At 35.9% G+C, this 27,934-nt stretch overlaps 1 protein-coding gene across 1 annotated transcript in view; it reads right to left on the bottom strand.

The window, feature by feature from the left end:
- Window positions 1-27,934, bottom strand: part of LOC306878341 (FH1/FH2 domain-containing protein 3-like) — a 189,688-nt gene that overhangs the window by 150,230 nt on the left and 11,524 nt on the right. The window contains exons 2-3 of the mRNA XM_079430621.1: window positions 25,261-25,367; window positions 7,985-8,049 (exon numbers count right to left, since the gene is read on the bottom strand). Of these exons, the coding sequence (XP_079286747.1) occupies window positions 7,985-8,049; window positions 25,261-25,367 (172 nt within the window). The remainder of the gene's footprint in view (window positions 1-7,984; window positions 8,050-25,260; window positions 25,368-27,934) is intronic.

Genomic DNA, 27,934 nt, shown 5'->3' with positions numbered 1-27,934 from the left:
GTACATTACCACACCGCTAAATCTCACTGCCATTGACCGCTGAGGTTCTCCACAAACGCGCTAAATGACAGGCATTGCACATAAGAGCCTAAAAGACTCATCATTCATGTTTATGAATAAACAGATTATTTATATGCAACTTCCTCTGATGTTAACACTTGGACCTTTAAGTCACCGCATTCAGGAAGTCCTGTTTAAATTTGGATGATCATATGGTTGCAATTTGAAAAAAAATGTAGATAAACGATTTCATCGGTTGCGAAGTGCTGTTCACTAAACTCTAAAGACACTTTTTGTGCAGTATTTCGGCGCTAACCACACACAATCCAGTTTAATCAAATGCTAGTAAATGCACTGAAATAGCACTGTTGTATATAAAATCCATAAGTGTCATTTGTTACTCTACAAACGCAGTTCTTATCTATATAAATTAGGCTCATTATAGATTTCATGCCCATTCACACGAAGAATGATAGCTGTAACAGTAACTGTTACTATGTACAGTGGCATGCGAAAGTTTGGGAACCCCTTTCAGAATCTGTGAAAATGTGAATAATTTTAACAAAATAAGAGAGATCTTACAAAATGCATGCTATTTTTTTTAGTACTGTCCTGAGTAAGATATTTTACATAAAATATGTTTACATATAGTCCACAAGACAAAAAATTGCTGAAATGATTAAAATAACCCCCTCCAAGAGTTTAGGAACCTTTAGGTTCCCTTTCAGTCGGTCACTCCGAGTCATGTTGGTGACCGACGAATTGGGATCTCGTCTGAGAGCCCTATCATCTTCGAGTGTAAACTAAGGCCCCGTCCACACGAAGACGCGTTTCTCTGTATACGCATACATTTTTTACCGTATAGGCGTTTCGTCCACACGAAACCGGCGTTTTCGAAGAGTGAAACCGATCATTTTTTAAACCGGGTCCCAGGGTGGATAAATTTGAAAATGCCGTTTTCATGTTTTCGTGTGGACGGCGAATCCGTATATTTTCTGAAACGATGACGTCATCAGCCCATGTCTCGCCCCTAATCAGACACCGCTACGTCACATAACAGCGACAACAACAACAACAATGTCAGACAACTCCACAGCTTCGGAGTTGTGGATGGGCCCCCATCTGCACTGGCATATCAATTGCCTCGAGTTGCTTACAGTACGACTTGCGCAGGGCTGCTTCAAAACACTGCTACGAGGCAAGCACGTACTGGACAACAGGACAACACTGCGACCGTTGCGTACATCAATCACAGGGTGGTCTACGCTCCCGTCGTATGTCGCAACTCGCCCGCCATCTCCTCCTATGGTGTCAGAAGCATCTGAGTCGCTTCGTGCCATCTACATTGCGCTACCCTTTAATAATTTTAATGTTAATATTAGTTGTTCCTTTTGCTTTTGTGCAACAGATAAATAAGAATTTATAAGTTTTAGACATTTTATGTTCAGATCATTTCTATTTTGTGGGAGTCCCGCAAATAATTTTATTCTCCCGCATCCCGCACACACAGTCTCTTCCCGCCCGCACCCACACTCGCCCATCAAGAGTTGTCCCGCACCGCACCCTGTTACGTTGGCTCCCGCGGTACTCCTGCGGGAGTGCAGGTCTCTACACTGTTCTTCAGAAAAATCCTCCATGTCCTGCAGATTCTTCAGTTTTCCACCATCTTTTGCATATCTGAACCCTTTCCAGCAGTGACTGTATGATTTTGAGATCCATCTTTTCACACTGAGGACAATTGAGGGACTCAAACACAACTATTATAAAAGGTTCAAACATTCACTGATACTCCAGAAGGAAACACGACACATTAAGAGTCAGGGGGTGAAAACTTTTGAACAGGATGAAGATGTCCAAATTTTTCTTATTTTGTTGAAATATAATTTTTTTCCATTTAGTACTGCCCTTCGGTAGCAACTGAAGATACTTGCGTGGTTCCTGGAAGACAAATTAAGTACAATTTACCTTGATCTTCAAATACAAACCCACCCGTCCCCCGTCCCCCATCCCCCGTCCCCCCGTCCCCGGCTTTAATTTTATAAAAACAATCAGTCTGCTGGTATTAACATTGCCTTATTATCACCTGAAAGAAAGCAGGTGGCAAAAGGAAATAAAATAAACTTTAAAAAGACATATTGAAAAGTAGATTTAGGTGCTGTACAGTCCCAGTAAAGTATGGCAGATCACAGTAGTCAGCTGCATCCGAAACAACCTGCAATAACGCGAACCGTGCATGCCGTGTAAATCTCGTTCAACACATATGGGTGCATTTGAGATGATTTGCATAATTCCAAGTAAACTGTGTGCTAAAATAATGTGCACAGCATGCGTAAACAAATGCTGTTATCAGTGGGTATAATTTATTTTTAGTTCATTTCCTACAAAGGTACAAAAGGCAGAGAGTCAAATCTTCTCTAATGGATTATCAAGATGCTGACTGTCATTCTAGTTTCAGATTTTATTCATTAGAAAGACAGACTTTACAGCTGTGTTCGTTTCACCATGGCATGGCCTGCAGGAAACATTCCAGTCAAAATTCATCTTTTCCCTCTCCAGAAGTATCAATCTCAAGATTCTTCATTTTTACATGAGGCACAATAAAGAAACAACTGGAACAGAGCCACAGATGCCAGGCTTTCAAGATGCTAACTCAAATCAAATGTGGCCAGAGCTTTTTATTGGTCAATTTATGGGTGTGATGAGTGTATTAGCAGTGTTTGACTGTTACACTAATTGAAAGAACATCCACCCTGGACACCTTTTCAAAAAGATCTGCTTCCAGCTTACACAAAAAGAGTAATAATGAGAGCCAGGAACATATTTTCATCACACCAGAAGCCAAAAACCTAATTATTCCTTCATTTTTTTTCAGTCATTCATTGAATTGGAATTCGCTACATTTCTCAGGACCATGAATCAAAAAAATATTTCTAGTTAATAATTTGCAGATTGCATGTCACTGGCATAAAAAAATAATGCACATTTACTATTTGACAAGGCATATGCAAAAGTACATATTTTCAAACTATACGCAGCAATTTTAAAGGGCATTTCATGAAATCTATACATTCACAAATTTGATAATTATATTTCATTCTATATTATTTACTTTTTATTAAGTTTTAAATGGTATGTATATATATATATATATATATATATATATATTATGTAATATATAGTTTTTTATACAAATAAATGAAAAATTCTACTTAAACTGTGAATATTTTTAAATAATATTTTAACATATTTCAACATTTTGCTTTAGTTAAATGACAAAGTAAAAGTGAATTATTTAATTTTGGAAATAATTACTTTTTTGTCTTTATAATACGATCATATCATATATATATATATATATATTTAACTGCCTTTACATTTTCAGAATGGGACCATTCACAAGGGATACCCTTCACATTTGAGGGTCCTTGGCACCAAAATGTTTTAAAAAACCCTGGTCTAGAACTCATTAGCCTCACGCTTACACAGTTGACCCATGCAACTTCCCATAATAATAATGATGGACAGTCAAAACATTGAGATCATAGAGCCCATACTGGGCACAGCAGTAGCCAAACACTCCTGTCATTTAATGAAGCGGTCAGCATGGACATGGAAAATATAAATCAGGCTTAAATGCACAAGTGCAAAAGGTTTTGCTAATGAGCCCAGACAAGTGCAAGAAAATAGTTCTCGTGGCGTTGTGTCATCAGGTCTGTTGACAGCCCACTCTGGTGAGTTGATTTATGACAGTGTTCTGTGTAAAGTCCCGCTATGAATAGCAGCAGCAAAGTGGTTTTGAGTTCATTCCTTTCATCAAACTTGAGATAAAGGGCCTCGAATGTGCGATCAAAAGCATGGCCACACATCACTGAAGATGGGCAATGCTTATGGGAAACATGCATCTCTCCATACATTAAATTACTGTTACAAATAAATGTTTGCCAGAGACACTATGGATTTTTTCCCAGAAAAGAGCTGTTTTAGATTCGTGCTTTATTTTTCCAAAAAGTGCTGTGTATGGAGTTAAAAGTCCCTGTTTCCAAAAGTTTGTGGTAAAATTGGAATTCTATCAGGATCAGTGGATCAAATTATTTGGCACAAACTATGATGATACATGATTAACAATACACAACTGCTGTTGATTTTAACTCTTAAAGTTTAAATGCAGTATAACAAATATAAGGCCGTAATTGATCTAACTAAAAAATAAAATAAAATAAACAGTTTAAGGACCAATTATAGCACTGCCTTGGTGCATAATAGTTCTTTGACAAAGAATGTGCAAATAAAAAAATAATTCAAAATGGATTAATTTAATCTTTGAATGCAATATGCATCGAGTGTTTACACTAGTCTTCAATACCAAATTTAAATCCAAAAGTGAAATGACCAATTTCAAAGCAACAGCAAAATCTACAAAGCATGTTTTTAAAATATTGTATTAACATTAACCAGTATTTTTATTGTAAACAAAAACTAAAGCTATTAAAACATCTTTTCATTAAAATAAAATTAAATAAACAAACTAATAAAATAAAAAATATGAAATGTTGCATTGGCAACTAACTGAAATAAAATAGGTTGAAGTAGCAAAATAAAATAAAAAACTGAAATAAAAATTAAGCAAAATTAAAATATCTTGAAAAAAAAATTTAATAAAAAAAAAAAAATCACAAAATGTCACTAAAACAAACTAAAATTAAAACGAAAACGGAACATTTACAACAAAACTCATTCAAAATAGTCGTCCTGCTCTTTCATTAACACAAAAACTAAGAGACACATTAAGCCTGAAGAGCAGCAGATGTCATCTTGGGTCATCCGCTTAGAGAGCGAAAGAGAGTCTTACCCAGCCCTTATCTCCTACACACAGGACCCACCTTTGACCCAAATAGGCCTTCAATCACACAAGCACGCAGCTGGTCAGAAAAACGATCCCATCATTGCTACAAGGAATGCAGCGTGGTTTAGGACAGGTCCCGGGACAGAGGATAGAATGGCAGGAAAACATTCAACAAGAGAGACAAGGCAACATCTGCAGAGCATGATGGTTCTCTTATCAAGCTGCTCTTTCCATATGGGTTTAAATCATAGATACGGAACATTGATTCCACAGAGACAAACAACATAGTGACTCAAAGCATGCTATCAAAACACAAATCAACAAGCAAACGTTCAGAGCTGCTGATAGGTGAAGCTTCTCGGAAGGGTTTGCTACAAGAGGTACCTGTGCTAAGCTGGTGCCCTCTTTCACGGTTCGCAAATTGCAAGAGAACGAAAGGGAAAACGACTCGCGGGCAGGTGTCTGAGCAGGTCTGGTTCGTAAAATCTCTCTCAACAGATTCTCAGACCTTGCCAGGAGTTTCAGCAACTTTATTTTTGGACCAAAATACCCCTAGCAGAACAGCTTTGGAGTTTCCAAACGATGCCGCAATCTGTTGGGCACGCGGGATTGGTAAATTGAGTTGACTGTGAGAGATAACTGCACTTCTTTCATTGGGTAATTTTTGTCCCTGGTACACTTAAATAACACTTTTACAAAATGTACAAATTAAAATCTGACAGTTCTAAGCTTAATGGCTTTTGCAGGCTGACGGTTATATTTTCCCCTGCAGTCTGGAGAGGGAAAACCGTACGAGCCACGTGTGCTTGGCTGCAGTGGAGCACGCCACTAAGTTTATACTGCTTGCTACAGACACACACTTGTCTTAAACACCGACTACCAGTTCCTGTAGACAACAGCAGTGAATCACTTAGACGTTTGACTGTCGGCATGAAGTCTGGTCCACATTGTGGATTATTCCAGCCCATTTCGACATGAAAAAGCCAACTGACCGACATGTAAAGCAGCCAAAGTTGTACAGGATGCTTAAGGGTAGGTAAATGTGAAATCAGATCACTTTAAAAGCTTAAAATAAAGGTGTGCAAATAAAACCTTGAATCTTTCAAAATATATGATGTCATAAAATTTGATTAAAAAATACAACATTTATTTTTAGGCCTGTTAAATAAAAAAAAGTGCACTTGACAGGTAAACACTGTTAAATACTATTTTATATATATATATATATATATATATATATATATATATATATATATTTTTTTTTTTTTTTTTTTTTTTTTTTTCTGTAACACTTTACAATAAGGTTCCATTTGTTAACATTTGTTAACTACATTAGTTAACATGAACTAACAATGAAAAATGATTGTAAAGCATTTATTAATCTCAGTTCATATTAATATCTGCATTCACTAATACTGTACATCATTACAATCCAAGGTTTTATCTGGTATTATTAATTTAATTATTAATCAATGGACCTGAGCTAACATTAACTTAGAATGAACAGTTAATTAACAAAAAGTTAACAAAGGCTGATAAATACTGTAACAAATGTATTGCTCATTGTTAGTTAATATTAGTTAATACAGATAATATATATATATATATATATATATATATATAAGGGAATATACACACACACATATGCTAATCAGATGTCATAAACCTTGACGAAAAAACAACAAAATGTTAAAGGTAATGTGCACTTCACAAATAAACATTATTACATGAACATAACTTACATTCACCAAATTTAATAATAATCCTAAAATTAATTTTCCAGAGGTTATAACATATGCTTGATTACACTTACGTTTGCTTATTTTAAGCAACAACAACAAAAACAAAAATAATAATAATTTTTAGAAACCATGAAAACAATTTGTATAAAAAGCAACAAGATATCCTCCAAAGAAATGTCACAATGTCACTGCAAGGTACATAATTATAAATTATAAATAGAATTGATAAGTTTTCTGAACATGAAAAATTTAATTCAGTTATACAAATTACACAGTTTTTAATATAACTTCACAAATTAATCAACACACTTTTGCAGTAAAACGATAGCATACAATGGGATACTGAGACATCACATCATTATTGGAATATCAGAAGTTTTGTGTGATATTCTAAAATTCACAAAGAACACAACAGATGGAAACCCAGCTATTGTGGCAGCCTGGTAACTTGTAAAACATAACTTCCAAGCACACTAATAAAACCCATTTTTATGTCCAGTGAGCATCAGATGGTCCATATACTGTATGGTTCGTGGGTGTGCTGTCTGAGACTAAGAGTCACAGAGGTAACATTAACCCCTGAAGTGAGTTACATGCATACTACACTTCCAGATAAACTACACGGTTTATATGCTTAATGGGTTTTGCGGGTGCTGTCTGTGACACTTAATCCTTCGTGATGCAGAGATTGCCATAGCTGTCCTGCTTCCACACAATGACACAGATGTTAATCTGGGATAAGGTTTACGGAGGTAATGAAGCCTGATTCTGTCAACAGGGTTTAGGGACATGAGATAAACAACGAGATTGTGAAGAAATGTACAATAACTATGCAAGGCAATGTGAGTCCAAACATGCTACAATTATTCTTTTTTTATATATTCTGGCAGAAAGATGTTACCATGGCATATTTGTGAGTGTTTTTAAAATTGATCACACAGGTTATAAATTAAAAAAAGCCTTTTCCAGCCAAAACGGAATTAGATTTTAATGTTTTAAAACTCCAATATACATGACACAAGCTGAGACGTATGTGTGTGTGTGTGTGTGTAAAGCACTACCCTGGCATTCATATAAAGTTGCTGCATTAGCTGTTTTATATCAATTGAGAAATCAAGCATGGAACATATTTAAACTAGATCATAAACGTTGCGGCGTGAGGGCCTATTAGCAACAGGAAAACTTTACCACACAGTAAAAATCAGACAGGGGCCTCGGTATGTATAATTTACACATCCGTCATTCAACAAGCAACAAATGAGAAAATAATTCCTAAACAATCTGACGCAGCAAGAATCTGCTGACCAAGCCAGAAATTTTAAAGGGTGGGGATTGAGTACAAAATTTTTTTCTCACCATTTATAGTTTATTTGAAGAGCAACGGCATCTTGTTACTCACCTATGCAGGCATGGACTCTGACAGACAGCTGTGTTCTCAGGATAATACTGTGCTTTTTTCCTCTCCTAAAGAAAAAAAAACACAAAACAAGATATCATCATGCTGAAAATCTAATAAATGTTAAAAAATTTACAGACCATATGATATGATGTGGACCGTATATACATATGATGGACCAAAGTATGGTTTCTCTTTCCGAATATATGAATTAAGTGCACTTTTTAACTGTCAAACTGTTTTATCAGTGCATTGATTAAAAATACTGCTAATTCATATTCCAAGAAACAAATAAATCATGATTCATTACATTATATTACAATATTTTAGACAAATAATTGCAACATTTGGTAAAAGTAGTCATGTTACTTTCAGGTTGAGATATTTAGATGACTGATTACATTTTTCTAAATTTTTAACAAAAAGCAAAACAAAGTGAAACAATACAAAGCAAAATACAACAAAACAAAACACCGCAAAAATGAAACAGCAAAACAAAGCAACGTGAAACAAAACAAAGCAACACAAAGTAAAAAAGCAAAAACAAAAATGAAACAAAAAGCAAAACAAAACTAAAGCAACACAAAGTAAAAAAGCAAAAACAAAAATGAAACAAAAAGCAAAACAAAACTAAAGCAACACAAAGTAAAAAAGCAAAAACAAAAATGAAACAGCAAAACAAAGCAACGTGAAACAAAACAAAGCAACACAAAGTAAAAAATCAAAAACAAAAATGAAGCAAAAAGCAAAACAAAACAAAAACAACACAAAGTAAAAAAGCAAAAACGAAAATGAAACAAAAAGCAAAACAAAACTAAAGCAACACAAAGTAAAAAGGCAAAAACAAAAATGAAACAAAAAGCAAAACAAAACTAAAGCAACACAAAGTAAAAAGGCAAAAACAAAAATGAAACAAAAAGCAAAACAAAACTAAAGCAACACAAAGTAAAAAGGCAAAAACAAAAATGAAACAAAAAGCAAAACAAAACTAAAGCAACACAAAGTAAAAAAGCAAAAACAAAAATGAAACAAAAAGCAAAACAAAACTAAAGCAACACAAAGTAAAAAAGCAAAAACAAAAATGAAACAAAAAGCAAAACAAAACTAAAGCAACACAAAGTAAAAAAGCAAAAACAAAAATGAAACAGCAAAACAAAGCAACGTGAAACAAAACAAAGCAACACAAAGTAAAAAGGCAAAAACAAAAATGAAACAAAAAGCAAAACAAAACTAAAGCAACACAAAGTAAAAAAGCAAAAACAAAAATGAAACAAAAAGTAAAACAAAACAAAAGCAACAAAGTAAAAATGCAAAAAAAAAAGTGAAACAAAACAAACAAAAACTAAACTAAACAGCAAAGGCAAAAACAAGTAAAAGCAAAAAAAGCAAAAAACACGAAACGATAAGTTTAGTATCGAATTGAAAACCAGTAAATCGTTAATCAAATGCTAGATGAATTATCACAGGTGTAAGTTAAATAACCTTGTGTTATGATTGATCAATATACAAACAAGCTTCTCCCAAACATTCATTTGGAACTCCATATATAGGAGAGCATTTTAACACTGCACAAAGCAACCAGCCTTATTTATATACACTTGTGAAGGTGAAATAATGTTCCACAGCACATCTGTTTACAGAAGCCTGATTCTGTGTTGCGTCTGCTCTTACTGTATATTTAGGTCAGGTGAATTAAGCTTCTAAAGTCTTGAGAGACTAAAACCATAGGTGGCCTTGAGCTCCAAAAGACCAAAACATCCAACTAACTTCCTGTGACTTACTACTAACTGCCAAGTGACTCATGGGAGGGAGAAACTGGATGGGACTGAGTGGGTGAAGAGAGCCATGTTGTGAAAAAAGGGTCAGATATCGTCCGGACTCCCCCTGACCTGGAGAGCAGAGGTGGCTGTGGGGATGACATGTAGGTCACGCCATCCATATAAAGAGTGATGGACAAGTACGGGCACAGACCCAACCCCCGTCTCTTCCATAGATTATCAGGCCTGATGAACGGAGGATCTGTCTGTGTCATGAATAACTGGAAGTAAACACACAATGGAATGAGATGCAGCTGCATTTGAGTTGGAGGAGATGGATGGATGCTTAACGTTCAGCTTTAGAAAAAGTCGGATCAGCAATGACTCTGCAGTAACATCCGTGTGGGCTGAAGCCTCCATTTACCAGACATGAGATAAACACAAGAAGCAACACAGTAAAGAAATGCAGACAAAACAGAAACTCATGGAGATTGGAGAAAAGATATTTTTCTTCTAAAAAATTTACTTTCTCAAACCCACAGCATATGATAAAGCAGATTTGCTTCACGAAAGCAGGACAGCAACACGGAGACCTGTAAACAAATGCAGCATTGTGCAAGTTATACAATGAAAGTTTGATGTCTGGTCTGGTTGGCAACATGCCACAGATCGGCAGTTATTTTGTGTTTCTTCCATTTGTGAATAATCACACCAACTGTTGTCACCTTCTCACTAAGCTACTTGGCGATGGTCTTGTAGCCCATTCCAGCCTTGTGTATGTCTACAATCTTGTCCCTGACATCCTTGGACAGCTCTTTGGTCTTGGCCATGGTGGAGAATTTGGAATCTGATTGACTGATTGCTTCTGTGGACAGGTGTCTTTTATACAGGTAACAAATTGAGATTAGGAGCACTCCCTTTAATCTCAGCTCCTTACCTGTATAAGGGAAACAAATAAAAGGGAAGTCGTGGCTTAATGGTTTGTCGAGTTGGACTCGTAATCCAAAGGTTGCGAGTTTGAGTCTCAGGTCCGTCAGGAATTGTAGATGGGGGGAGTAAATGTACAGAGCTCTCTCCACCCTTAATACCACGACTGAGGTGCCCTTGAGCATAAATGGCTGCCCACTGCTCCGGCTGTGTGTTCACTGCTGTGTGTGTGCACTTTGGATGGGTTAAATGCAGAGCACAAATTCTGAGTATGGGTCACCATACTTGGCTGTATGTCATGTCACTTTTGTATAAAAGACACCTGGGAGCCAGAAATCTTGCTGATTGATACGGGATCAAATACTTATTTGACTCATTAAATGCAAATCAATTTATAACTTTTTGAAAAGTGTTTTTCTGGATTTTTTTTTCTCTCACTGTTAAAATAAACCTACCATTAAAATTATAGACTAATAATTTATTTGTCAGTGGGCAAACGTACAAAATCAGCAGGGGATCAAATAATTTTTTCCCCACTCTATACCTTTTACTAAAAAGTACTAAAAAGTAAAAAACAAGAATTACTAAGGCATATTCATACAGAGGAATTCAATAATCAAGAACTTCTGCTTTGCGGAAGGTCTGTGGCTTGCCTAAGACATCGTTTATATTTTATTATTAATAAAAAAAATATTATTATTTATTCATATTTGTTGTTGTTATTATTTACATCTATTTCATTTAAATTTTTACCAGAACTATATTTTACATTTTAACCTATTTTGTAATGTAATGCAATACCATAATATAGAGTGATAAAAGTAAAAAAAAAATAAACTATTTTCCTAATAGGTCACCTACATTTTTTTTCATGTCATGAAGTGTGCAATTTTCGAAATATAAAATACGGGACCATGGCTATTAGGCCAGACACACATAAAAAGCAACAGACACAAACAGCATCTGTCAGCACAACGTTTACTAAAGCAACTTGACAACACTTGCAACTTAATCTTTCTGCCATTGAAGCTAATGAGTAACTGGATCTATTTCATAATGAACTTGCGCTTTCCTCGCCAGTAACATTAGCCTGGCTACTAACCATGACCGTACTCTACAGCGCCCTACATGCTCATTATAAATTAAACGGCGAGTCTAAGAATACGGATGAGATACCCAGAGGAATCCAATTTTTGTATTTCTGGAGCAATACGGAGAAAAGCGCAGGAGAACTAGATTCTGAGGGTGAAGCTGTATGTCTTGGCTTTTCGTCTTGGCTTGATACTGTGAGAATTTCTGCATGTGGGCGACTGCCAAGCGACTACATGGCTGTGGACAGTCTAGCACATACGGTACGGCTGACATAGCGTGTATCATCCTGCACTGCTGTCCACACTGTTTCCCAGAGCGCAGCTCTGCTGGAGAGAAGATCTGCAGCCGGATGACTCAGTCTTTTTCCACAGCTCACGGCCCAATGATTTGAGTTACCCAGACAAACGTGCCCAGCTTTGTGAAACAGAATAGCCCCTGCAACCTAAGATCTGTTTGGGGCCAAATGGAGAAAGTGTCTCCAACATCGGCCACGTAACACCAGCAAAAGACATAGACAACCTCATTATGCTTATCCAAGACAAATTATCCTGACGTTAAAATTTCACAAGCATGAAGAGATCATTCGCAGCATCTCTGTTGCATAAGAAGACAAATAAAACACTGTTGCACTGAAAGCAGATGTAAATGGGTAATCCAAAAATCAGTTGATAAGCAAGGAATTAGTTAATTTGGCATTAATAATCTGGCATTAACAATCTGCAATAGAGTTCTGCCAAATTAAATTCATCTGGCAACTGGAAACTTTTAGCCAAAATAACTTAAAGTGATTCAAGAAAAACATGTTTATCAGTTTACTGCCTGGGATTCAAACCCAAAACCTATCCATTTAGCAAATGTACAAACTCAAAATTTTAATTTTTTTACAATACAAATTATTGTTCCATATTTATATATCTAGTGGCAAGCTGCAACTTCATGCCAGCTATTAAAGATACAACAATATTGAGTAATGCAAAGATTTGGGGGATGTCGTGGCCTAATGGTTAGAGAGTCGGACTCGTAATCGAAAGGTTGCGGGTTCGAGTCCCCGGCCGGCAGGGATTGTAGGTGGGGGGAGTGAATGTCCAGCGCTCTCTCCACCCTCAATACCACGACTGAGGTGCCCTTGAGCAAGGCACCGAACCCCCAACTGCTCCCCGGGCGCTGCAGCATGGCTGCCCACTGCTCCGGGTGTGTGTTCACGGTGTGTGTGTGTGTGTGTGCATTTGTTCACTACTCACTGCTGTGTGTGTGCACTTGGATGGGTTAAACGCAGAGCACCAATTTCGAGTATGGGTCACCATACTTGACAATACGTCACGACTTTTTTATTTTTATTTCATATTATCGGTAAGTCATCACCGGAGAAGGTAATACTTTGGTTAAAGGACTCATATTTTAGGCGAAAGCTATGTCTTGAAGTTGAAAAGTTAATTCCATTAATAATGAAATTTGTTTCCCACAAACACACAGTTTTTCACTTCATAAAACATTAATTGGTCATATGGATTACTTTTGGATTATTGTGATGTTTTTTATCAGCTGTTTGGACTCTTCTGACGGCACCCATTCATTGCAGAGGATCCATTGGTGAGCAAGTGATGTAATGCTAAATTTCTGTTCTGAAGAAAAAAAAAATGTCTTCTACATCTTGGATGACCAGAGGGTGAGTACATTTTCGGCAATTTTTCATTTCTTAGTGAACGCTACCTTTAAAATAAATAAAATCAAATTTTTGGTGCCAAGGTTTCAATCTGCAGTGACCACAAAACCACAGTGACCTTTTGACCAATTTGAAATGTTGAAATTCATGTTACAGAAAAATCAACACATATAGAGACTGTATTTAGGCCACAAGATGCAACAATTAAGACAAAGTACCACTCAATTTTTACAATTACCAAGATTGTTTCCAAATCATAGGGTTCCTCCACCTACCATATCCAAATTTGACTTTTGCTTCAATCCCTCACAGCCTCTTTATGTATATTTCTGACCAATTAAATACTGTATAGTGTCTATCCTGACTAAAGTCTGTAGCAGAAAGAGTGAGCAAGGGATTCTGTATTCAGGACTCTACTCTGGCAAATGAATGAACAAACCTAGCCTCTGCAGCTTAATCATCACAACCCCTGAACAGACCATCATAACAAATGCTTGTCTGTGGGGAAAGTCGAAGTTTAATGCAGACTCAGACCTCTGAGATGAGCTAGCACAGTATCTGGCTCTTTATTTACTCCCAAATGCCTTATAAACCCTGATCCTGGCCCCATGCAGTCTCTCCTGGGTCTGTAGAGTCATGCCTGTTTATGGAATATCACACTATGAAGTTCCATAAAGACACAAAAGGAGGGAAAAATGGAGAGGGAGAAAATTACAGAGAGAAGACCCATTGTCGACAGGTAACGTTTACCTCCTGCATACTTGGACCCGGTTCAAAAACAACCATTTGCCTAAAGAGCAATTAACAGCACACTATGCAAGTCCTCCTGGAACAGATATGACTCAGCAAATAAGATAGAAATTAAGTTTCTGGGCACCTGGTGTATTTATGGACCAGCACTTCTCAAGTATTTCTCAAGAAAAAAAATAAACAATAGTTTACAAAAATTACAAAATTTGACATCATTTACTTACTCTTACTCTTCTTTTTCTTTTCTATGGAAAACAAAATGTAACATTTTGAAAACATTTGTCGATGCACTTTTCCATGCAATTACAATTATTGACTGAAGCTTTGAGCTTCAAAAAGGACACAACAGCATCAGGAAGTATCACGTGGTCCGTACAAAGGTTTAGAACATCACAGAAACCCAAACTTTTAAGACATAAAAACATATGTACACAATATGTACATTGATGAAAAAAATTTAAAGTACATGTGCATCTCAAAAAATTTGAATATCGTGAAAAAACAATTTGTAACTTATTTCAAAAAAGTGAAACTTTCATATATATTTTACATTCATAACATGTAAAGTAAGACATTTCAAAAGTTGTTTTGTTTTAATTTTGATGATTAGCGCTCACAGCTCATGAAAGTCAAAATCCAGTATCTCAATATATTAGACTATTTATATTTGAGTTTCATTAAACGACCATCTCTACAGTATAAATTCAGGGTATCTCTTGTTCTTTGAAACCACAATAATGGGGAAGACTGCTGACTTGGCAATGATCCAGAAGACAATCATTGACACCATCCACAAAGAGGGTAAGTCACAGAGGGTCATTACTGAAAGGAGTGGCTGTTCACAGAGTGCTGTATCAAAGCATATTAAATGCAAAGTTGACTGGAAGGAAGAAATTGGGTTGGAAAAGGTGCACAAGCAACAGGGATGACAGCAAGCTTGAGAATACTGTCAAGCAAAGCTGATTCAAACACTTGTGAGAGCTTCACAAGGAGTGGATTGAAGCTGGAGTCAGTGCATCAAGAGTCACCACGCTCAGACGTCTTCAGGAAAAGGGTTACCAAGCCACTCCTGAAACAGAAACAATGTCAGAAGCATCTAACCTGGACTAAGGAGAAAAGGAACTGGACTGTTGCTCAGTTGTCCAAAGTCCTCTTTTCAGATGAAAGTAAATTTTGCATTTCATTTGGAAATCAAGGTCTCGAGTCTGGACGAAAACTGGAGAGGCACAGAACCCAAGCTGCTTGAAGTCCAGTTTGAAGTTTCCACAGTCAATGATAATTTGAGGTGCCGTGATGTCTGCTGGTGTTGGTCCACTGTGTTTTATCAAGTCCACAGTCAACGCAGCCGTCTACCAGGAGATTTTGGAGCACTTTATGCTTCCATCTGCTGACAAGCGTTATGGAGATGCTGATTTCCTTTTCCAGCAGGACTTTAGCACCTGCCCACAGGGCCAAAACCACTTCCAAGTGGTTTGCTGACCATGATATTACTGTGCTTGATTGGCCAGCCAACATGCCTGACCTGAACCCCATATGGAATCTATGGGATATTTTCAAGAGAAAGATGAGAAACAGTCGATCCAACAATACAGATGAGCTGAAGGCTCAATAGTGCCTCAGCAGACCCACAGGCTGATCGCTTCCATGCCATTCCTCACTGATGCTGGAGTTTGTGCAGCCCTGTAAAGGAGCCCTGACAAAGTATTGAGTGCATAAATGAACATACTTTAAAGAACTTGAACTTTTCTGCTTTGCAAATCCTTTTTTTGATTGAGCTTAGGAAATATTCTAATATATTGAGATACTGGATTTTGACTTTCATGAGCTGTAATCTCTAACCATTTAACCAAAATTAAAACAAAAAAACTTTTGAAATGTCTTACTTTACATGTAATGAATCTAAAATATATATGAAAGTTTTACTTTTTGAAATAAGTTACAAAAAAAATGCAGTTTTTCACGATATTCAATTTTTTTTAGCACCTGTATAGTAATAACAAAGATGGTCTGAATGATTTAATTACAAATCACACTGATCTGGTTTGTTTTGGGCATACAATTGGCCCAAATTGGAAAAGAAACCTGTTTGAAAACAATTATTTCTGCAGTACCATTTTGTGCCACTGGTGGTGAGATTCCACAGAGCCTTTTTATATTTTATTCACGTAAACTATATTTAGCTTGAAGCACCCTAAATTTGTAAAAAGCTGCTGAAGTACTATCACCTGTCAATCTATTCATAAGACTCTCTTAAAACAGAGATCATAGTAACACATACACGGCACCTCAGTGTTTCCACACTTTCGACCACAGATCCTCTGCCTGCCATTTACTTCAGCAATAAAGGAAAAACCCAGCTGTCCAGCTGAGCAGCCTCCTACCCCTCTATCCATGTAATCCGCACAAATATTTGAAGCTTTCCCATTAAAAGAACTAGGCGTTTCTCCAGGGCCAGAGGCTAACCGAGTCCGACGACAGCTCCTCCGGCACATCAGCCAGGAAAAAAAACGAGTTCAAGAAAAATATAAGATGACAGTGAAGGCAAGAAGGAGAGAGAATAGCAGAGGTTTCAATATTTAAAGAAAGTTAGATTTTTGGACATTTATTTATTAATGTTAACAGATTTCTTAGTAAAAGAGAGTTCAGGGATTGAGGGCCAGTGATGTGAAAGAGTTTTGAGTCGACAGAATTGTCACTTTTCCCATCTAATCCCAGTGTTGTGTTATCACTATATCTTCTACATTCTTTCACCAATGTACATATGTTTTAGATCTTGTATTAATTTTACATAACTTTTAGTTATACTTTTACATAACTTGTATAACTTTTTTAAATCTTGTAAACTTATTTTAGTATATTAATATTATATAATATTATAGTTAATAGTAATTGTTTTAATTAGTATTTTTATATTTTATTTTATTCCAATTTTAGTTTAAATAATTTTAGTACTTTAATGTAGCAATGTTCAGTCAGAAATTGCTAGTAAAAATAATTACAAAGAAACAGCAAGTAACATTAAATTAAACATGGAAGTAAAATTTGAAGTAAAAAGTATTTTGAAATAGTATTTTCTTATCAAACGCACTCCAATAATGTTTTTATTTTCAACTTTGATATAAACAATATATTCTCTGATCTATTATTTTTACAGTGTAGCTGCCATGGCAACATTTCTAATTTGCAGTTTCATCTAATATTTATATTTTATTTTTCCCACTTATTTTAAACTTATAACTACTAAAATGTAATTTACTTCTTTGTAAAGAATATTTAATATTAAATACAAATAACAATATTTAACAAAAATATATTTTTTATTTATATTAAATAATATTATAAATGTTATGTTTCAAAGAAATAAAATACAATAAAAATAAATAAATACATATATATATATATATATATATATATATATATATATATATATATAAACTCTAGATAAAAAAAATGTAAACCATATTTAAATTTTTTGTGGTAGGGTCAATAAAAATGTTGGCAAGAAAAGTAAAAATCTAAATGGCCCACAAAAACGATCCTTACTGTTGAGCCCTGGTGTAAGAGAGAAATTTTGTTGGTAGTCTGCCAAAGCTGAGGGTCCGTACTAACAGCAATGTGGGATTAAATTTGGGGCCCCGTGTCAGGCTCCGACAGCTTTTTCTGCATGAGGTAGTGTGTGGTAATGATTAGGATGGTTAAGCCACTATGACATAGAGATATCCACCTTACAAAATGAGGCGTTAGAGGATCACTCCTTAATCAGAGAGCAAAGTGACTTCATGTGACTGAGGCACCTGTGGAATGCAATTTGTAATCTGTATCCATTTCTGATTGTCCCTTTGGAATCCCATCACAGGCCTCCAGGTTCCACATCAAGAAAGAAATCTTTAAGGACATGGATAAGCAACAAAAATAAGACGCATTTGTACATAATGACGTTATTCAACAATGTGCATCAAAGAAATGGAAGAAATGTACTATTGCAGTTCTCAGAACTGTTAATCTCGATTTGAAAATAACTGAACTCCAAAAGAGGGGGGGAAAAAGAGAATTAAGCAGAGCTCGGTAATTCATTCCAGGCCTAATGTAAACAGTAAGAAGATACAGTAGCAACAATGAGGCAGCAACAAAAGGATTTCAAATGATTCCTTGAGTCAATTAGCCAACTTTTTTTTGTGTTTTCAGCAATTGATGAAATGTAGGTCAGACACATCACAAGAAGCAAGATAGAAAACCACAAAACAGAGAAGGAGGAGGAGAAATGGGTTCAGTTTTAATCACATACTTTGGCCAAGGTTTTTAGACCCCGTAATAAAGTGCAACTGCAGTAAATGGAGGGGGCTGTGAACACCAGCCCATCCAGGCCATAAAAGCCCACTGTGCTGAATTACCCTGTTATTAACAGTAATGTAGTCCTCCATTCCTGCTCTCCACAGCCCACTCAGACACTCTGCATGGGTCTAATAATGCACACCCTTGATAGCCTCTTGGGAAGTGGTCGGGGGGGGGGGGGGTCATGAAGACAGACAGAAGAGCGGAACAACATGCCAGTTGGCGCTATCATTCATTTCTCAGAGACCTAAAGAAGTGGCCCTTCTGCCTCTCATTCATCCAAAAGACATCCATTCACTACTATGTCTTCAACTGTATTTCAGATTTGAGCCCAATCCAAGTGGAAATAAAATGGGGCTAGACCTGCCTCCACATTGACATAAATACATCCCTAAATATTTGCGGCCTTGTCCATTAATGGCCTCAAATGCCAAAATCTAGCATTCAATCACTGGCGTTTGGCAGTTTCTGGAAGCTATGTCAACTCAGTGGCTAGAAAAGATAGCAGTCTTGTCTAATAAAACTGCGAGTCAAAAGCCATTCATTGGGGTCAAAGAAAAACTTGTTTGTTATGTTTGGTTTCTGATCCGTTTAATGTGAGAGTTCATGTCCACTGTGAGCACTAATTTATGGAAACTTGCTTTTGCATCAGATTAAAAAATAAAATATGCAATTGTGGGATAAAGTTTAAAATAAGAAAAGTCACACTGAAAGTCACACTGTGATATATATCCAAAATTACAAGAAATAATGTTATAAATCATATAAAAATATAAATCAAGTTATAAATTTTGACTTATGACTCATGACTTGTGACTCACACTTTGTGTGATATAATATTGCAATTATGGGAAAGTTACATTGAGAGAAGTGAAGATAAAAAGTCACACTGTGAGTGATAAAGTTCGAATTATGACAAATAAAGTCGTAATTATGAGAAATGGTCACAATTGTAAGATATCAGTTGTAAGATATAAAGTCTCATTTATGAGATAAAGTAACATTGTAAGAAATAAAGTTGCAATTATAAGACAAAAGCACAATTACGAAAAGTCACATTGTGAGAAATAAAGTCACAATTATGATAAACAAAGTGACAAAGTCAAGCTGGAATTAAGATAAATAAAACCACAATAATAACAGTCACAATTGTAACTGTCACAACTGCGAGATCGAAAGTCACATTGTGAGATATAAAATGAAAAAGTCACACAATTGTGCAATAAAAAGTAATTTTGTGAGTGATAAATTTGCAGTTTTGAGAAATAAAGTCAATTGCAAAATATATAAGCAACATTGAGAGATTTATAATCACAATTATGAGAAACAAAGTCACAATTGCGAGATAGAAAAATTAATATTGTGAGAAATAAAATTTGCAATTGACAAATAAAGTAATAATTAAGAGAAATGGTCACAATTGTAAGTTATAAAATCGCACGTATGCGATAAAGTCACACTGTGAGAAAACAAGTTGTAATTGCATGAAAATGCATATAAATAGTACACCAAATAAAAACGAAAACTCGTGGTGCTGATACGCAAAAATGGACTTTGGCGTATACAGGTACATCTCAAACAATTTGAATATCGTGAAAAACTGAATTTTTTTGTAACTTATTTCAAAAAGTTAAACTTTCATATATATTTTAGATTCTTTACATGTAAAGTAAGACATTTCAAAAGTTTTTTTGCTTTAATTTTGATGGTTAGAGCTTACAGCTCATGAAAGTCAAAATCCAGTATCTCAATATATTATAATATTTCCTAAGATCAATCAAAAAAAGGATTTGCAAAGCAGAAAAGTTCAAGTTCTTTAAAGTATGTTCATTTATGCACTCAATACTTTGTCAGGGCTCCTTTAGCACAAACTCCAGCATCAGTGAAGAATGGCATGGAAGCGATCAGACTGTGGGTCTGCTGAGGCACTATTGAGCCTTCAGCTCATCTGTATTGTTGGATCGACTGTTTCTCATCTTTCTCTTGAAAATATACTAAAAATATGCTAAAGTCCTGCTGGAAAAGCAAATCAGCATAAAGTGCTCCAAAATCTCCTGGTAGATGGCTGCATTGACTCTGGACTTGATAAAACACAATGGACCAACACCAGCAGACGTCATGGCACCCCAAATCATCACTGACTGTGGAAACTTCAAACTGGACTTCAAGCAGCTTGGGTTCTGTGCCTCTCCAGTCTTCCTCCAGACTCCAGACCTTGATTTCCAAATGAAATGCAAAATTTAAATTTATCTGAAAAGAGGACTTTGGACCACTGAGCAACAGTCCAGTTCTTTTTCTCCTTAGCCCAGGTTAGATGCTTCTGATGCTGTTTCTGTTTCAGAAGTGGCTTGGTAGCCCTTTTCCTGAAGACGTCTGAGCATGGTGACTCTTGATGCACTGACTCCAGCTTCAATCCACTCTTTGTGAAACTCTCCCAAGTGTTTGAATCAGCTTTGCTTGACAGTATTCTCAAGCTTGCTGTCATCCCTGTTGCTTGTGCACCTTTTCCTACCCAATTGCTTTATTCCAGTCAACTTTGCATTTAATATGCATTGATACAGCACTCTGTGAACAGCCACTCCTTTCAGTAATGACCCTCTGTGACTTACCCTCTTTGTGGAGGGTGTCAATGATTGTCTTCTGGACCATTGCCAAGTCAGCAGTCTTCCCCATTATTGTGGTTTCAAAGAACAAGAGATACCCTGAATTTATACTGTAGAGATGGTCGTTTAATGAAACTCAAATATAAATAGTCTAATATATTGAGATACTGGATTTTGACTTTCATGAGCTGTAAGCTCTAATCATCAAAATTAAAACAAAACAACTTTTGAAATGTCTTACTTTACATGTTATGAATGTAAAATATATATGAAAGTTTCACTTTTATGAAATGTTACAAATTTTTTTTTCATGATATTCTAATTTTTTGAGATGCACCTGTACTTTACATTTTTTTCATCAATGTAAATATTATGTACATATGTTTTTATGTCTTAAAAGTTTGGGTTTCTGTGATGTTCTAAACCTTTGTACGGACCACGTGATACTTCCTGATGCTGTTGTGTCCTTTTTGAAGCTCAAAGCTTCAGTCAATAATTGTAATTGCATGGAAAAGTGCATCGACAAATGTTTTCAAAATGTTACATTTTGTTTTCCATAGAAAAGAAAAAGAAGAGTAAGAGTAAGTAAATGATGTCAAATTTTGTAATTTTTGTAAACTATTCTTTATTTTTTTCTTGAGAAATACTTGAGAAGTGCTGGTCCATAAATACACCAGGTGCCCAGAAACTTAATTTCTAGCTTATTTGCTGAGTCATATCTGTTCCAGGAGGACTTGCATAGTGTGCTGTTAATTGCTCTTTAGGCAAATGGTTGTTTTTGAACCGGGTCCAAGTATGCAGGAGGTAAACGTTACCTGTCGACAATGGGTCTTCTCTCTGTAATTTTCTCCCTCTCCATTTTTCCCTCCTTTTGTGTCTTTATGGGACTTCATAGTGTGATATTCCATAAACAGGCGGGTAGTGAGGAGGCAAAGTTGGTTAGAGTGTGCCTGGCATGACTCTACAGACCCAGGAGAGACTGCATGGGGCCAGGATCAGGGTTTATAAGGCATTTGGGAGTAAATAAAGAGCCGAACACTGTTTTCGTGTGCATACGATACAAAATTTGTTGGCTTGCATATGATACGCAGTTTTCGCGTACATATGATACGCATCTACCCCACAACTCTAATCCAACCCATCGCGTAGCAAATACACGCCAAAGTCCATTTTTGCGTATCAATGCCACAAGTTTTTTTTATTTGGCGTACTATTTATACGCACTTTCATGAGATCGGGTTGAATTGTAAGACTTAATTGCGAATAATAGTCATAATTACAAAAAAATATATATAAAGCCGAGCTACAATTAAGTGTAATAAAATCCCAATTGCAACAAGTCACAATTGTAACAGTCACAGTTGCAAGATTTAAAGTCACATCGTGAGATATAAAGTGACAATTACAAAAAAGTCACTATTGTGAAATATAAAGTCACTTTGTGAGTGATAAAGTTGCAGTTATGCAAAATAAATTTGTAATTACAAGAAACAGTTACAAGATAACCGCAAGTCAAAGTCACATTGCAAGAAATAGAGTTGGAATTATGGGAAATAAAGTCAACTGTGAGATATAAAAGTAACACTGTGAGTTACAAAGTCAAAATGACAAGAAACAGAATCACAATTGAAAAAAAAAAAAAAGTCGGAAACAGGCTTCCAGACAAATGCCATGCATATAAAACTGCAAGATCAACAGATTTTGGGGGTTAAATAGTATTTTAAACCTTCATTAATTTTAAAAGAAGAATCTACTCTTGGACTTTGCTCAACAAGACAATTCACTCTGAATCTTGCAAGCTTTCTTGAGACCGGAGGCTGACATCATCTGTGCCCTTGCCAACCAGTCAGGTATTTTGAGGGCTGGCTGAATAGAGGCCTGTCATAGAACGTGTGTGGTATGCGCTGAAGATAAAGGAACATGTGCTGCGAGATTTTAAGGTCTTTCTGATAGCTTTAGATGGAATGTTTTATGGAATGCACGTGACAGGATCGTGCTTATAGTTGTCTCCAATGTAACAATATGTGAATACAGACCGAAATGAAGGTATTAAGAAAATAGTCACCCAGAGGCTATTGAGAATGAAGCCAACACCTTCAACTTTCACCTTCTAACATTCTAACCCCTTCCAAGACAATAAAGGTTTTTAAGGAGATGTGAGTACTTTATCCATCTTTTGGCCCTCTGATCTACAAGCAAAGCAAGAATTTTCTCAATGTGAATGGAGGGAGACCAGGATAAATGACCACTCAAACTGATGTGCAATCTAGACTACTAATTACACAATGAAATTAAACCGTGTAAGGCAACAAAAAAGAAAACATTACAACAGCATATTAAACAGTGTCATGGATCCTCAAGAGATATTTTATCTTTAGAAGTGATTTGTGATTCAGGCTTAGTGATTAAAACTGACAAAGTGACTTAGTATACAGTTAATATATATTTGTCTATTGTAATATTAAACTTTAAACACATATGCTTACAGGGCTTTTGTTTTTGTTTTGTTTTTTGACAGTGTGGAAGTCAGAACATGGAAATAATTAAAGGAATAAATTAGCCAAAAGTTAAAATCTGTAATTATGTATTCGCCTTCATGTCATGCCACACCAAAATGCTATTTTTTTCATGGAACATAAAACAAAAATCTTCAGGCAGCTCTAAAGCTCCAAATATGGCAAAAAAATAAATACCATAAACAGACTGAACTTTAAGAGAGCCAATGCAACTGGATTAGTGAACAAATCATACTTTTAAAAAGCAGTTTCTTTTTAAAGGGGTTATGAACTAAGAAATCAAATTTCTCTTCATCTTTTGACATATAACAAGTCAACGTACTATAAAAACATGCCGTAAGTTTCAGAACTCAAAACTTTCTCTTGAGTTCAAAAACACCTTTTATTGAAACCAAGCTGAAAAACAACTTGTTTTGGAATTTGTCACATTATGACATCATAGTGCGACAAAAGACCGCCTCAAAATCAACGCCTATATATTATTGCCTCTTTAGCCCCGCCCACTGATTCATGCCTGTAGTAGGAGGAGTGGAAATACAAGAGAGATGCAAACACAGGATTACTCCATCAACAAAACAGAGATCCTCTGAGGATTTCAAGTAAGCTGTGAAAAAACAGTCTTTGAATTGCCCTCGTTGTGATCCTAACACCGTATCTACATCGGATGCAAGAGCTGTTGGATTCTTGGTCAAAAGAGCAAGTGCTTGAAGTACATCAGAAATAGAACAGAGTATCAGTTTACTCTTGGGGATTTGTCATGTCAATCTGCACCACAGACAAAATCAATTATAATGGGTTCCGTTGTCTTTACTAGCGGTGCGCCAATTGTGTATGGTGTAGACATGAGGTAACATTAGGAAAGAGCTCCAGATTGTGTCAACACTTGATTGAAACACTGTTTGTTTGCTTTACTTTACTCCGGATTCATTTTTAAACAGTTAAAATGAAGCTTTTCAGAGAGACTGAAAGTAAAAGATAAGTCTGACTATACTAGATCCAACAAACGACAGTCTTTAAATGACTAAATGTAATGTAAATGTAACAATAACGTCACATAGTGAGTAACCATGTTTTTACCACTATTGCATTGTCTGTTCCAGATTGTTTGATATATACTGAGTATTTATAAATTTTTAACCAGAATAATCCATGTTGTATTTAGAGTACATCACAGCAGTGTCCATCTACTATTTTAATGTGCAAAACTGGTAGCCAATCATAGCAGTGGGCGTTTACTTCTGAGCCTTGAATGCACCCAGCCTATGAAAACAGACTGTTTTTATTTCTGCAGAAAGGGTCAAAAACAGAATAGAATATAGCCTATTAGTTCGAAATTATGATATTTTTTGATGTAAAAATCTTAATAACATTTAAACCCCAGAGAACGTTATAAAATAATAAAAAATGCATTTCATGAACCCCTTTAATGCACTGGTCGATTCAGTTCACATATCAAATATACTTTTATGGTGCTTTTTTTTTCGTGCCATTTTTGGAGATGAACAGTTGTTGTATAGAAAACAGTTGCTTGAAGATTCTTTAAAATAGAATCCAAAGAAGAAAGTCATATGGATGTGGAACGACGTGAAGGTGAATTATTATTATTTTATTTATCTTATTTTTTGTTGTTGTTGCTTACCCTCCATCCACCTGAAAGCCTTCAAGTTCATCTCTCTGCTCGGCCAAGGTGGACTCCAAGTCCAGATAACTGCCATTATGAGACAACTGTAAAGCACAGTCATCGAGCTAAAAGAGGGACAAAATGAAAAAGACAGATTTAAAAATATATTCATACGCAACAAGAATCAAACTAACGTCTTAAATAATTATTATGGAACATTACATCTTAGTGCAATCATAAATACATATTCAAGTAAACCATCAGTAATTCCAGTGCATTGGATATGCATCATGCTGAGCCTTGACATGTCAGCTATGTGCTTTACAGGAATGCACTATTATTTTTTTTATTCATAACATCACACAGCTTCATAAACAGTGACATACCACACTTAAGCGGTCCTTTCATTCTGTAATTCATATTTCACTTCAATATCAACTCATTTATATAGATACTGTATAAAACTAGGTGTTACTAAAGCTTAAATGTTCCTTAAAGTCATTATGCTGTCATGTTTCTACACTACCTTCATTGATAGCCACATTTTGCCAGAACATAATTTCAAAACGTGTCAGATGCATATCAATATCGCAACTGAGGAATCAAAAGAACTTGTTATAACTTCAAAGCACTCTCATTCAAAGAATTCAGACTGAATCTGATTTATATAAGTGTTGTGAGAAGCTCATCCACACCATTTGGAGATCTGCAGCAGTCTTTAGAGGTCTTCTCCGTTGGAGGCCTGCCTGTTTGTTGACACTCAATTACAGCCCAGTGATGGGATTTGAAACCTAGCAGGGGGCCGTTGCCGGGCAGCAGCATGAACTGTCAATCAATGCGTGAGCAGGGTCACCCGCAACTCTAAACATGCTAATTACACACACTGTTCCCAGTTGACTAGCCCCAGCACCAGATCAGGCCTTTAAGCCCCTGCCTGGCTTACTAAACCACATCCAGCCCCTGGGACAGGTAAGAAAATCCTTCATGCGTGGATACCAAGAGGAGTTTACTTTTGCCAGCATGTCTAGAATACCAAAGGGGTCTTTGCTGAAAGTCTCTGTCCTCACCTGTAAGATCTTTGGAATCATAGAAGTTTTGATTTGCATCATTCTGAAAACATATACTTGGACAACTGATTTAGCTAAAATGACTATAAAGCTACCTCAGGAGTACTTTGTGCAAGAGTTAGAATTAAAAGTCTTAAATGTCAAGCCTAAATATGGGGCATGGGATACCATTTGGGGCAAATATATTTGGGTCAATAACAAAATAGAGTGTCTATGATTAAGAAAAATAAAATGAGTTTAAAACATATATGCCAAGTCATGCCAATGTATTCTTTGTATTCACACACTTTTATTCTATTTACATATGAAATACCATTATTTAGAAAGTTTACGGTTAATGCCTCTAAAATGTCTCAGTGGTGTAACCATTTAATAAAATCATTATTTCCAAACAGGTTTTTGAAGATTTTTTTTATTTTATTTATTTATTATTTTTGCATGTTTTTAGATTTTGTGTGTGTGTGTGTGTGTGTGTTACTAATATTACTTTTTGGGAGAGTTGCACCACATGACATTGCCTTGCTATTACCAAGTCGAAAGATCCACAATTTTTGGAATTTTGTTTTAGATATTTTTTCAAGGTAAAAAGTACTTTTTTCAAGTATAATAAATTAAGATGTGTTACTAATATTACTTTCCGGAAGAGTCGCACCACATGAAATTGCCTTGTTATTAAAAAGTCAAAATATTTGATATTTTAGGAGACTTATTGACCTTGACTCAAAGTCATGAGGGGTCAGTTCCTGTTTTTTGTTTTCTCTTTTCTGCTCCACATGACTTGGTGGACAATGTCAAATATAATGTTTTCCTTTCAAGAATTTCTCAGTATGACACCAAGAAAATAGTATCACCCTGACAATTTGGATAACTTCTCCAAAAAGTATTATAGAAGAGGTGCATTCAAGTAACTTTACGTATGAATTGCATTGTAAATGTTTTTTTAAATAAATTATTATATAGATCTGCACCAAAAGAACACTTGCTACCCTTAACGGAGCACCTTGCCCAAACCTGACTCTGTCGGGGAAATAACTACAATCTCTGTGCATGATTAATCCAGCCCAGAGTTTTGGGCTGTGTTTACCATAAAGCCACTGTCTCTATTTCTTCCTCTATCTTGGGCAGCACTGAGATAAAGACAACAGACTTTCGAGCAGATTGCAAGAGGCCTGGTAACAGCATTACCACTCTTCTCCACCTCCCAATACCTTTGACTGCCTGTCTGCTGCGAATTACACACCAGTCAACACCATTAGGTGTGGCAGCTAGAAACCTTAAGCCTCTTTCCACAGAAATTCCAGAAAAGTAGTTCCGGCAACTGCTCCGGAACTGAAGGATTCGTTCATTCACACTGTCAGAGGTTTCGCGTTTTCTGTGCTTGTGAATTTGACAGGAATAAATGTCAACATAGCTAACAATAAAAGGAGTTGGTCTGTACAGAAAAACGCATGAGTGATTTGCTGCAAAAATGTCTGGAATCTCTAGATTTCAATTGTCCTGGGATGGAGTCATGTAAACCACAGCCGATTATTTTGTATTTGTCTATGTTTTTTACAGAATGTTTGAGCAATTTTAACATTTTAACCTGAGTTGAACTTTGCGCTTGATGTGAATATTAGAGATGT

Source organism: Barbus barbus (genome assembly GCF_936440315.1).
Source record: "Barbus barbus genome assembly, chromosome: 12".
Taxonomy (NCBI): Eukaryota; Metazoa; Chordata; class Actinopteri; order Cypriniformes; family Cyprinidae; genus Barbus; species Barbus barbus.
The sequence above is the reverse complement of the archived record's forward strand: the minus strand, read 5'-3'. Positions and strand labels throughout refer to the sequence as shown.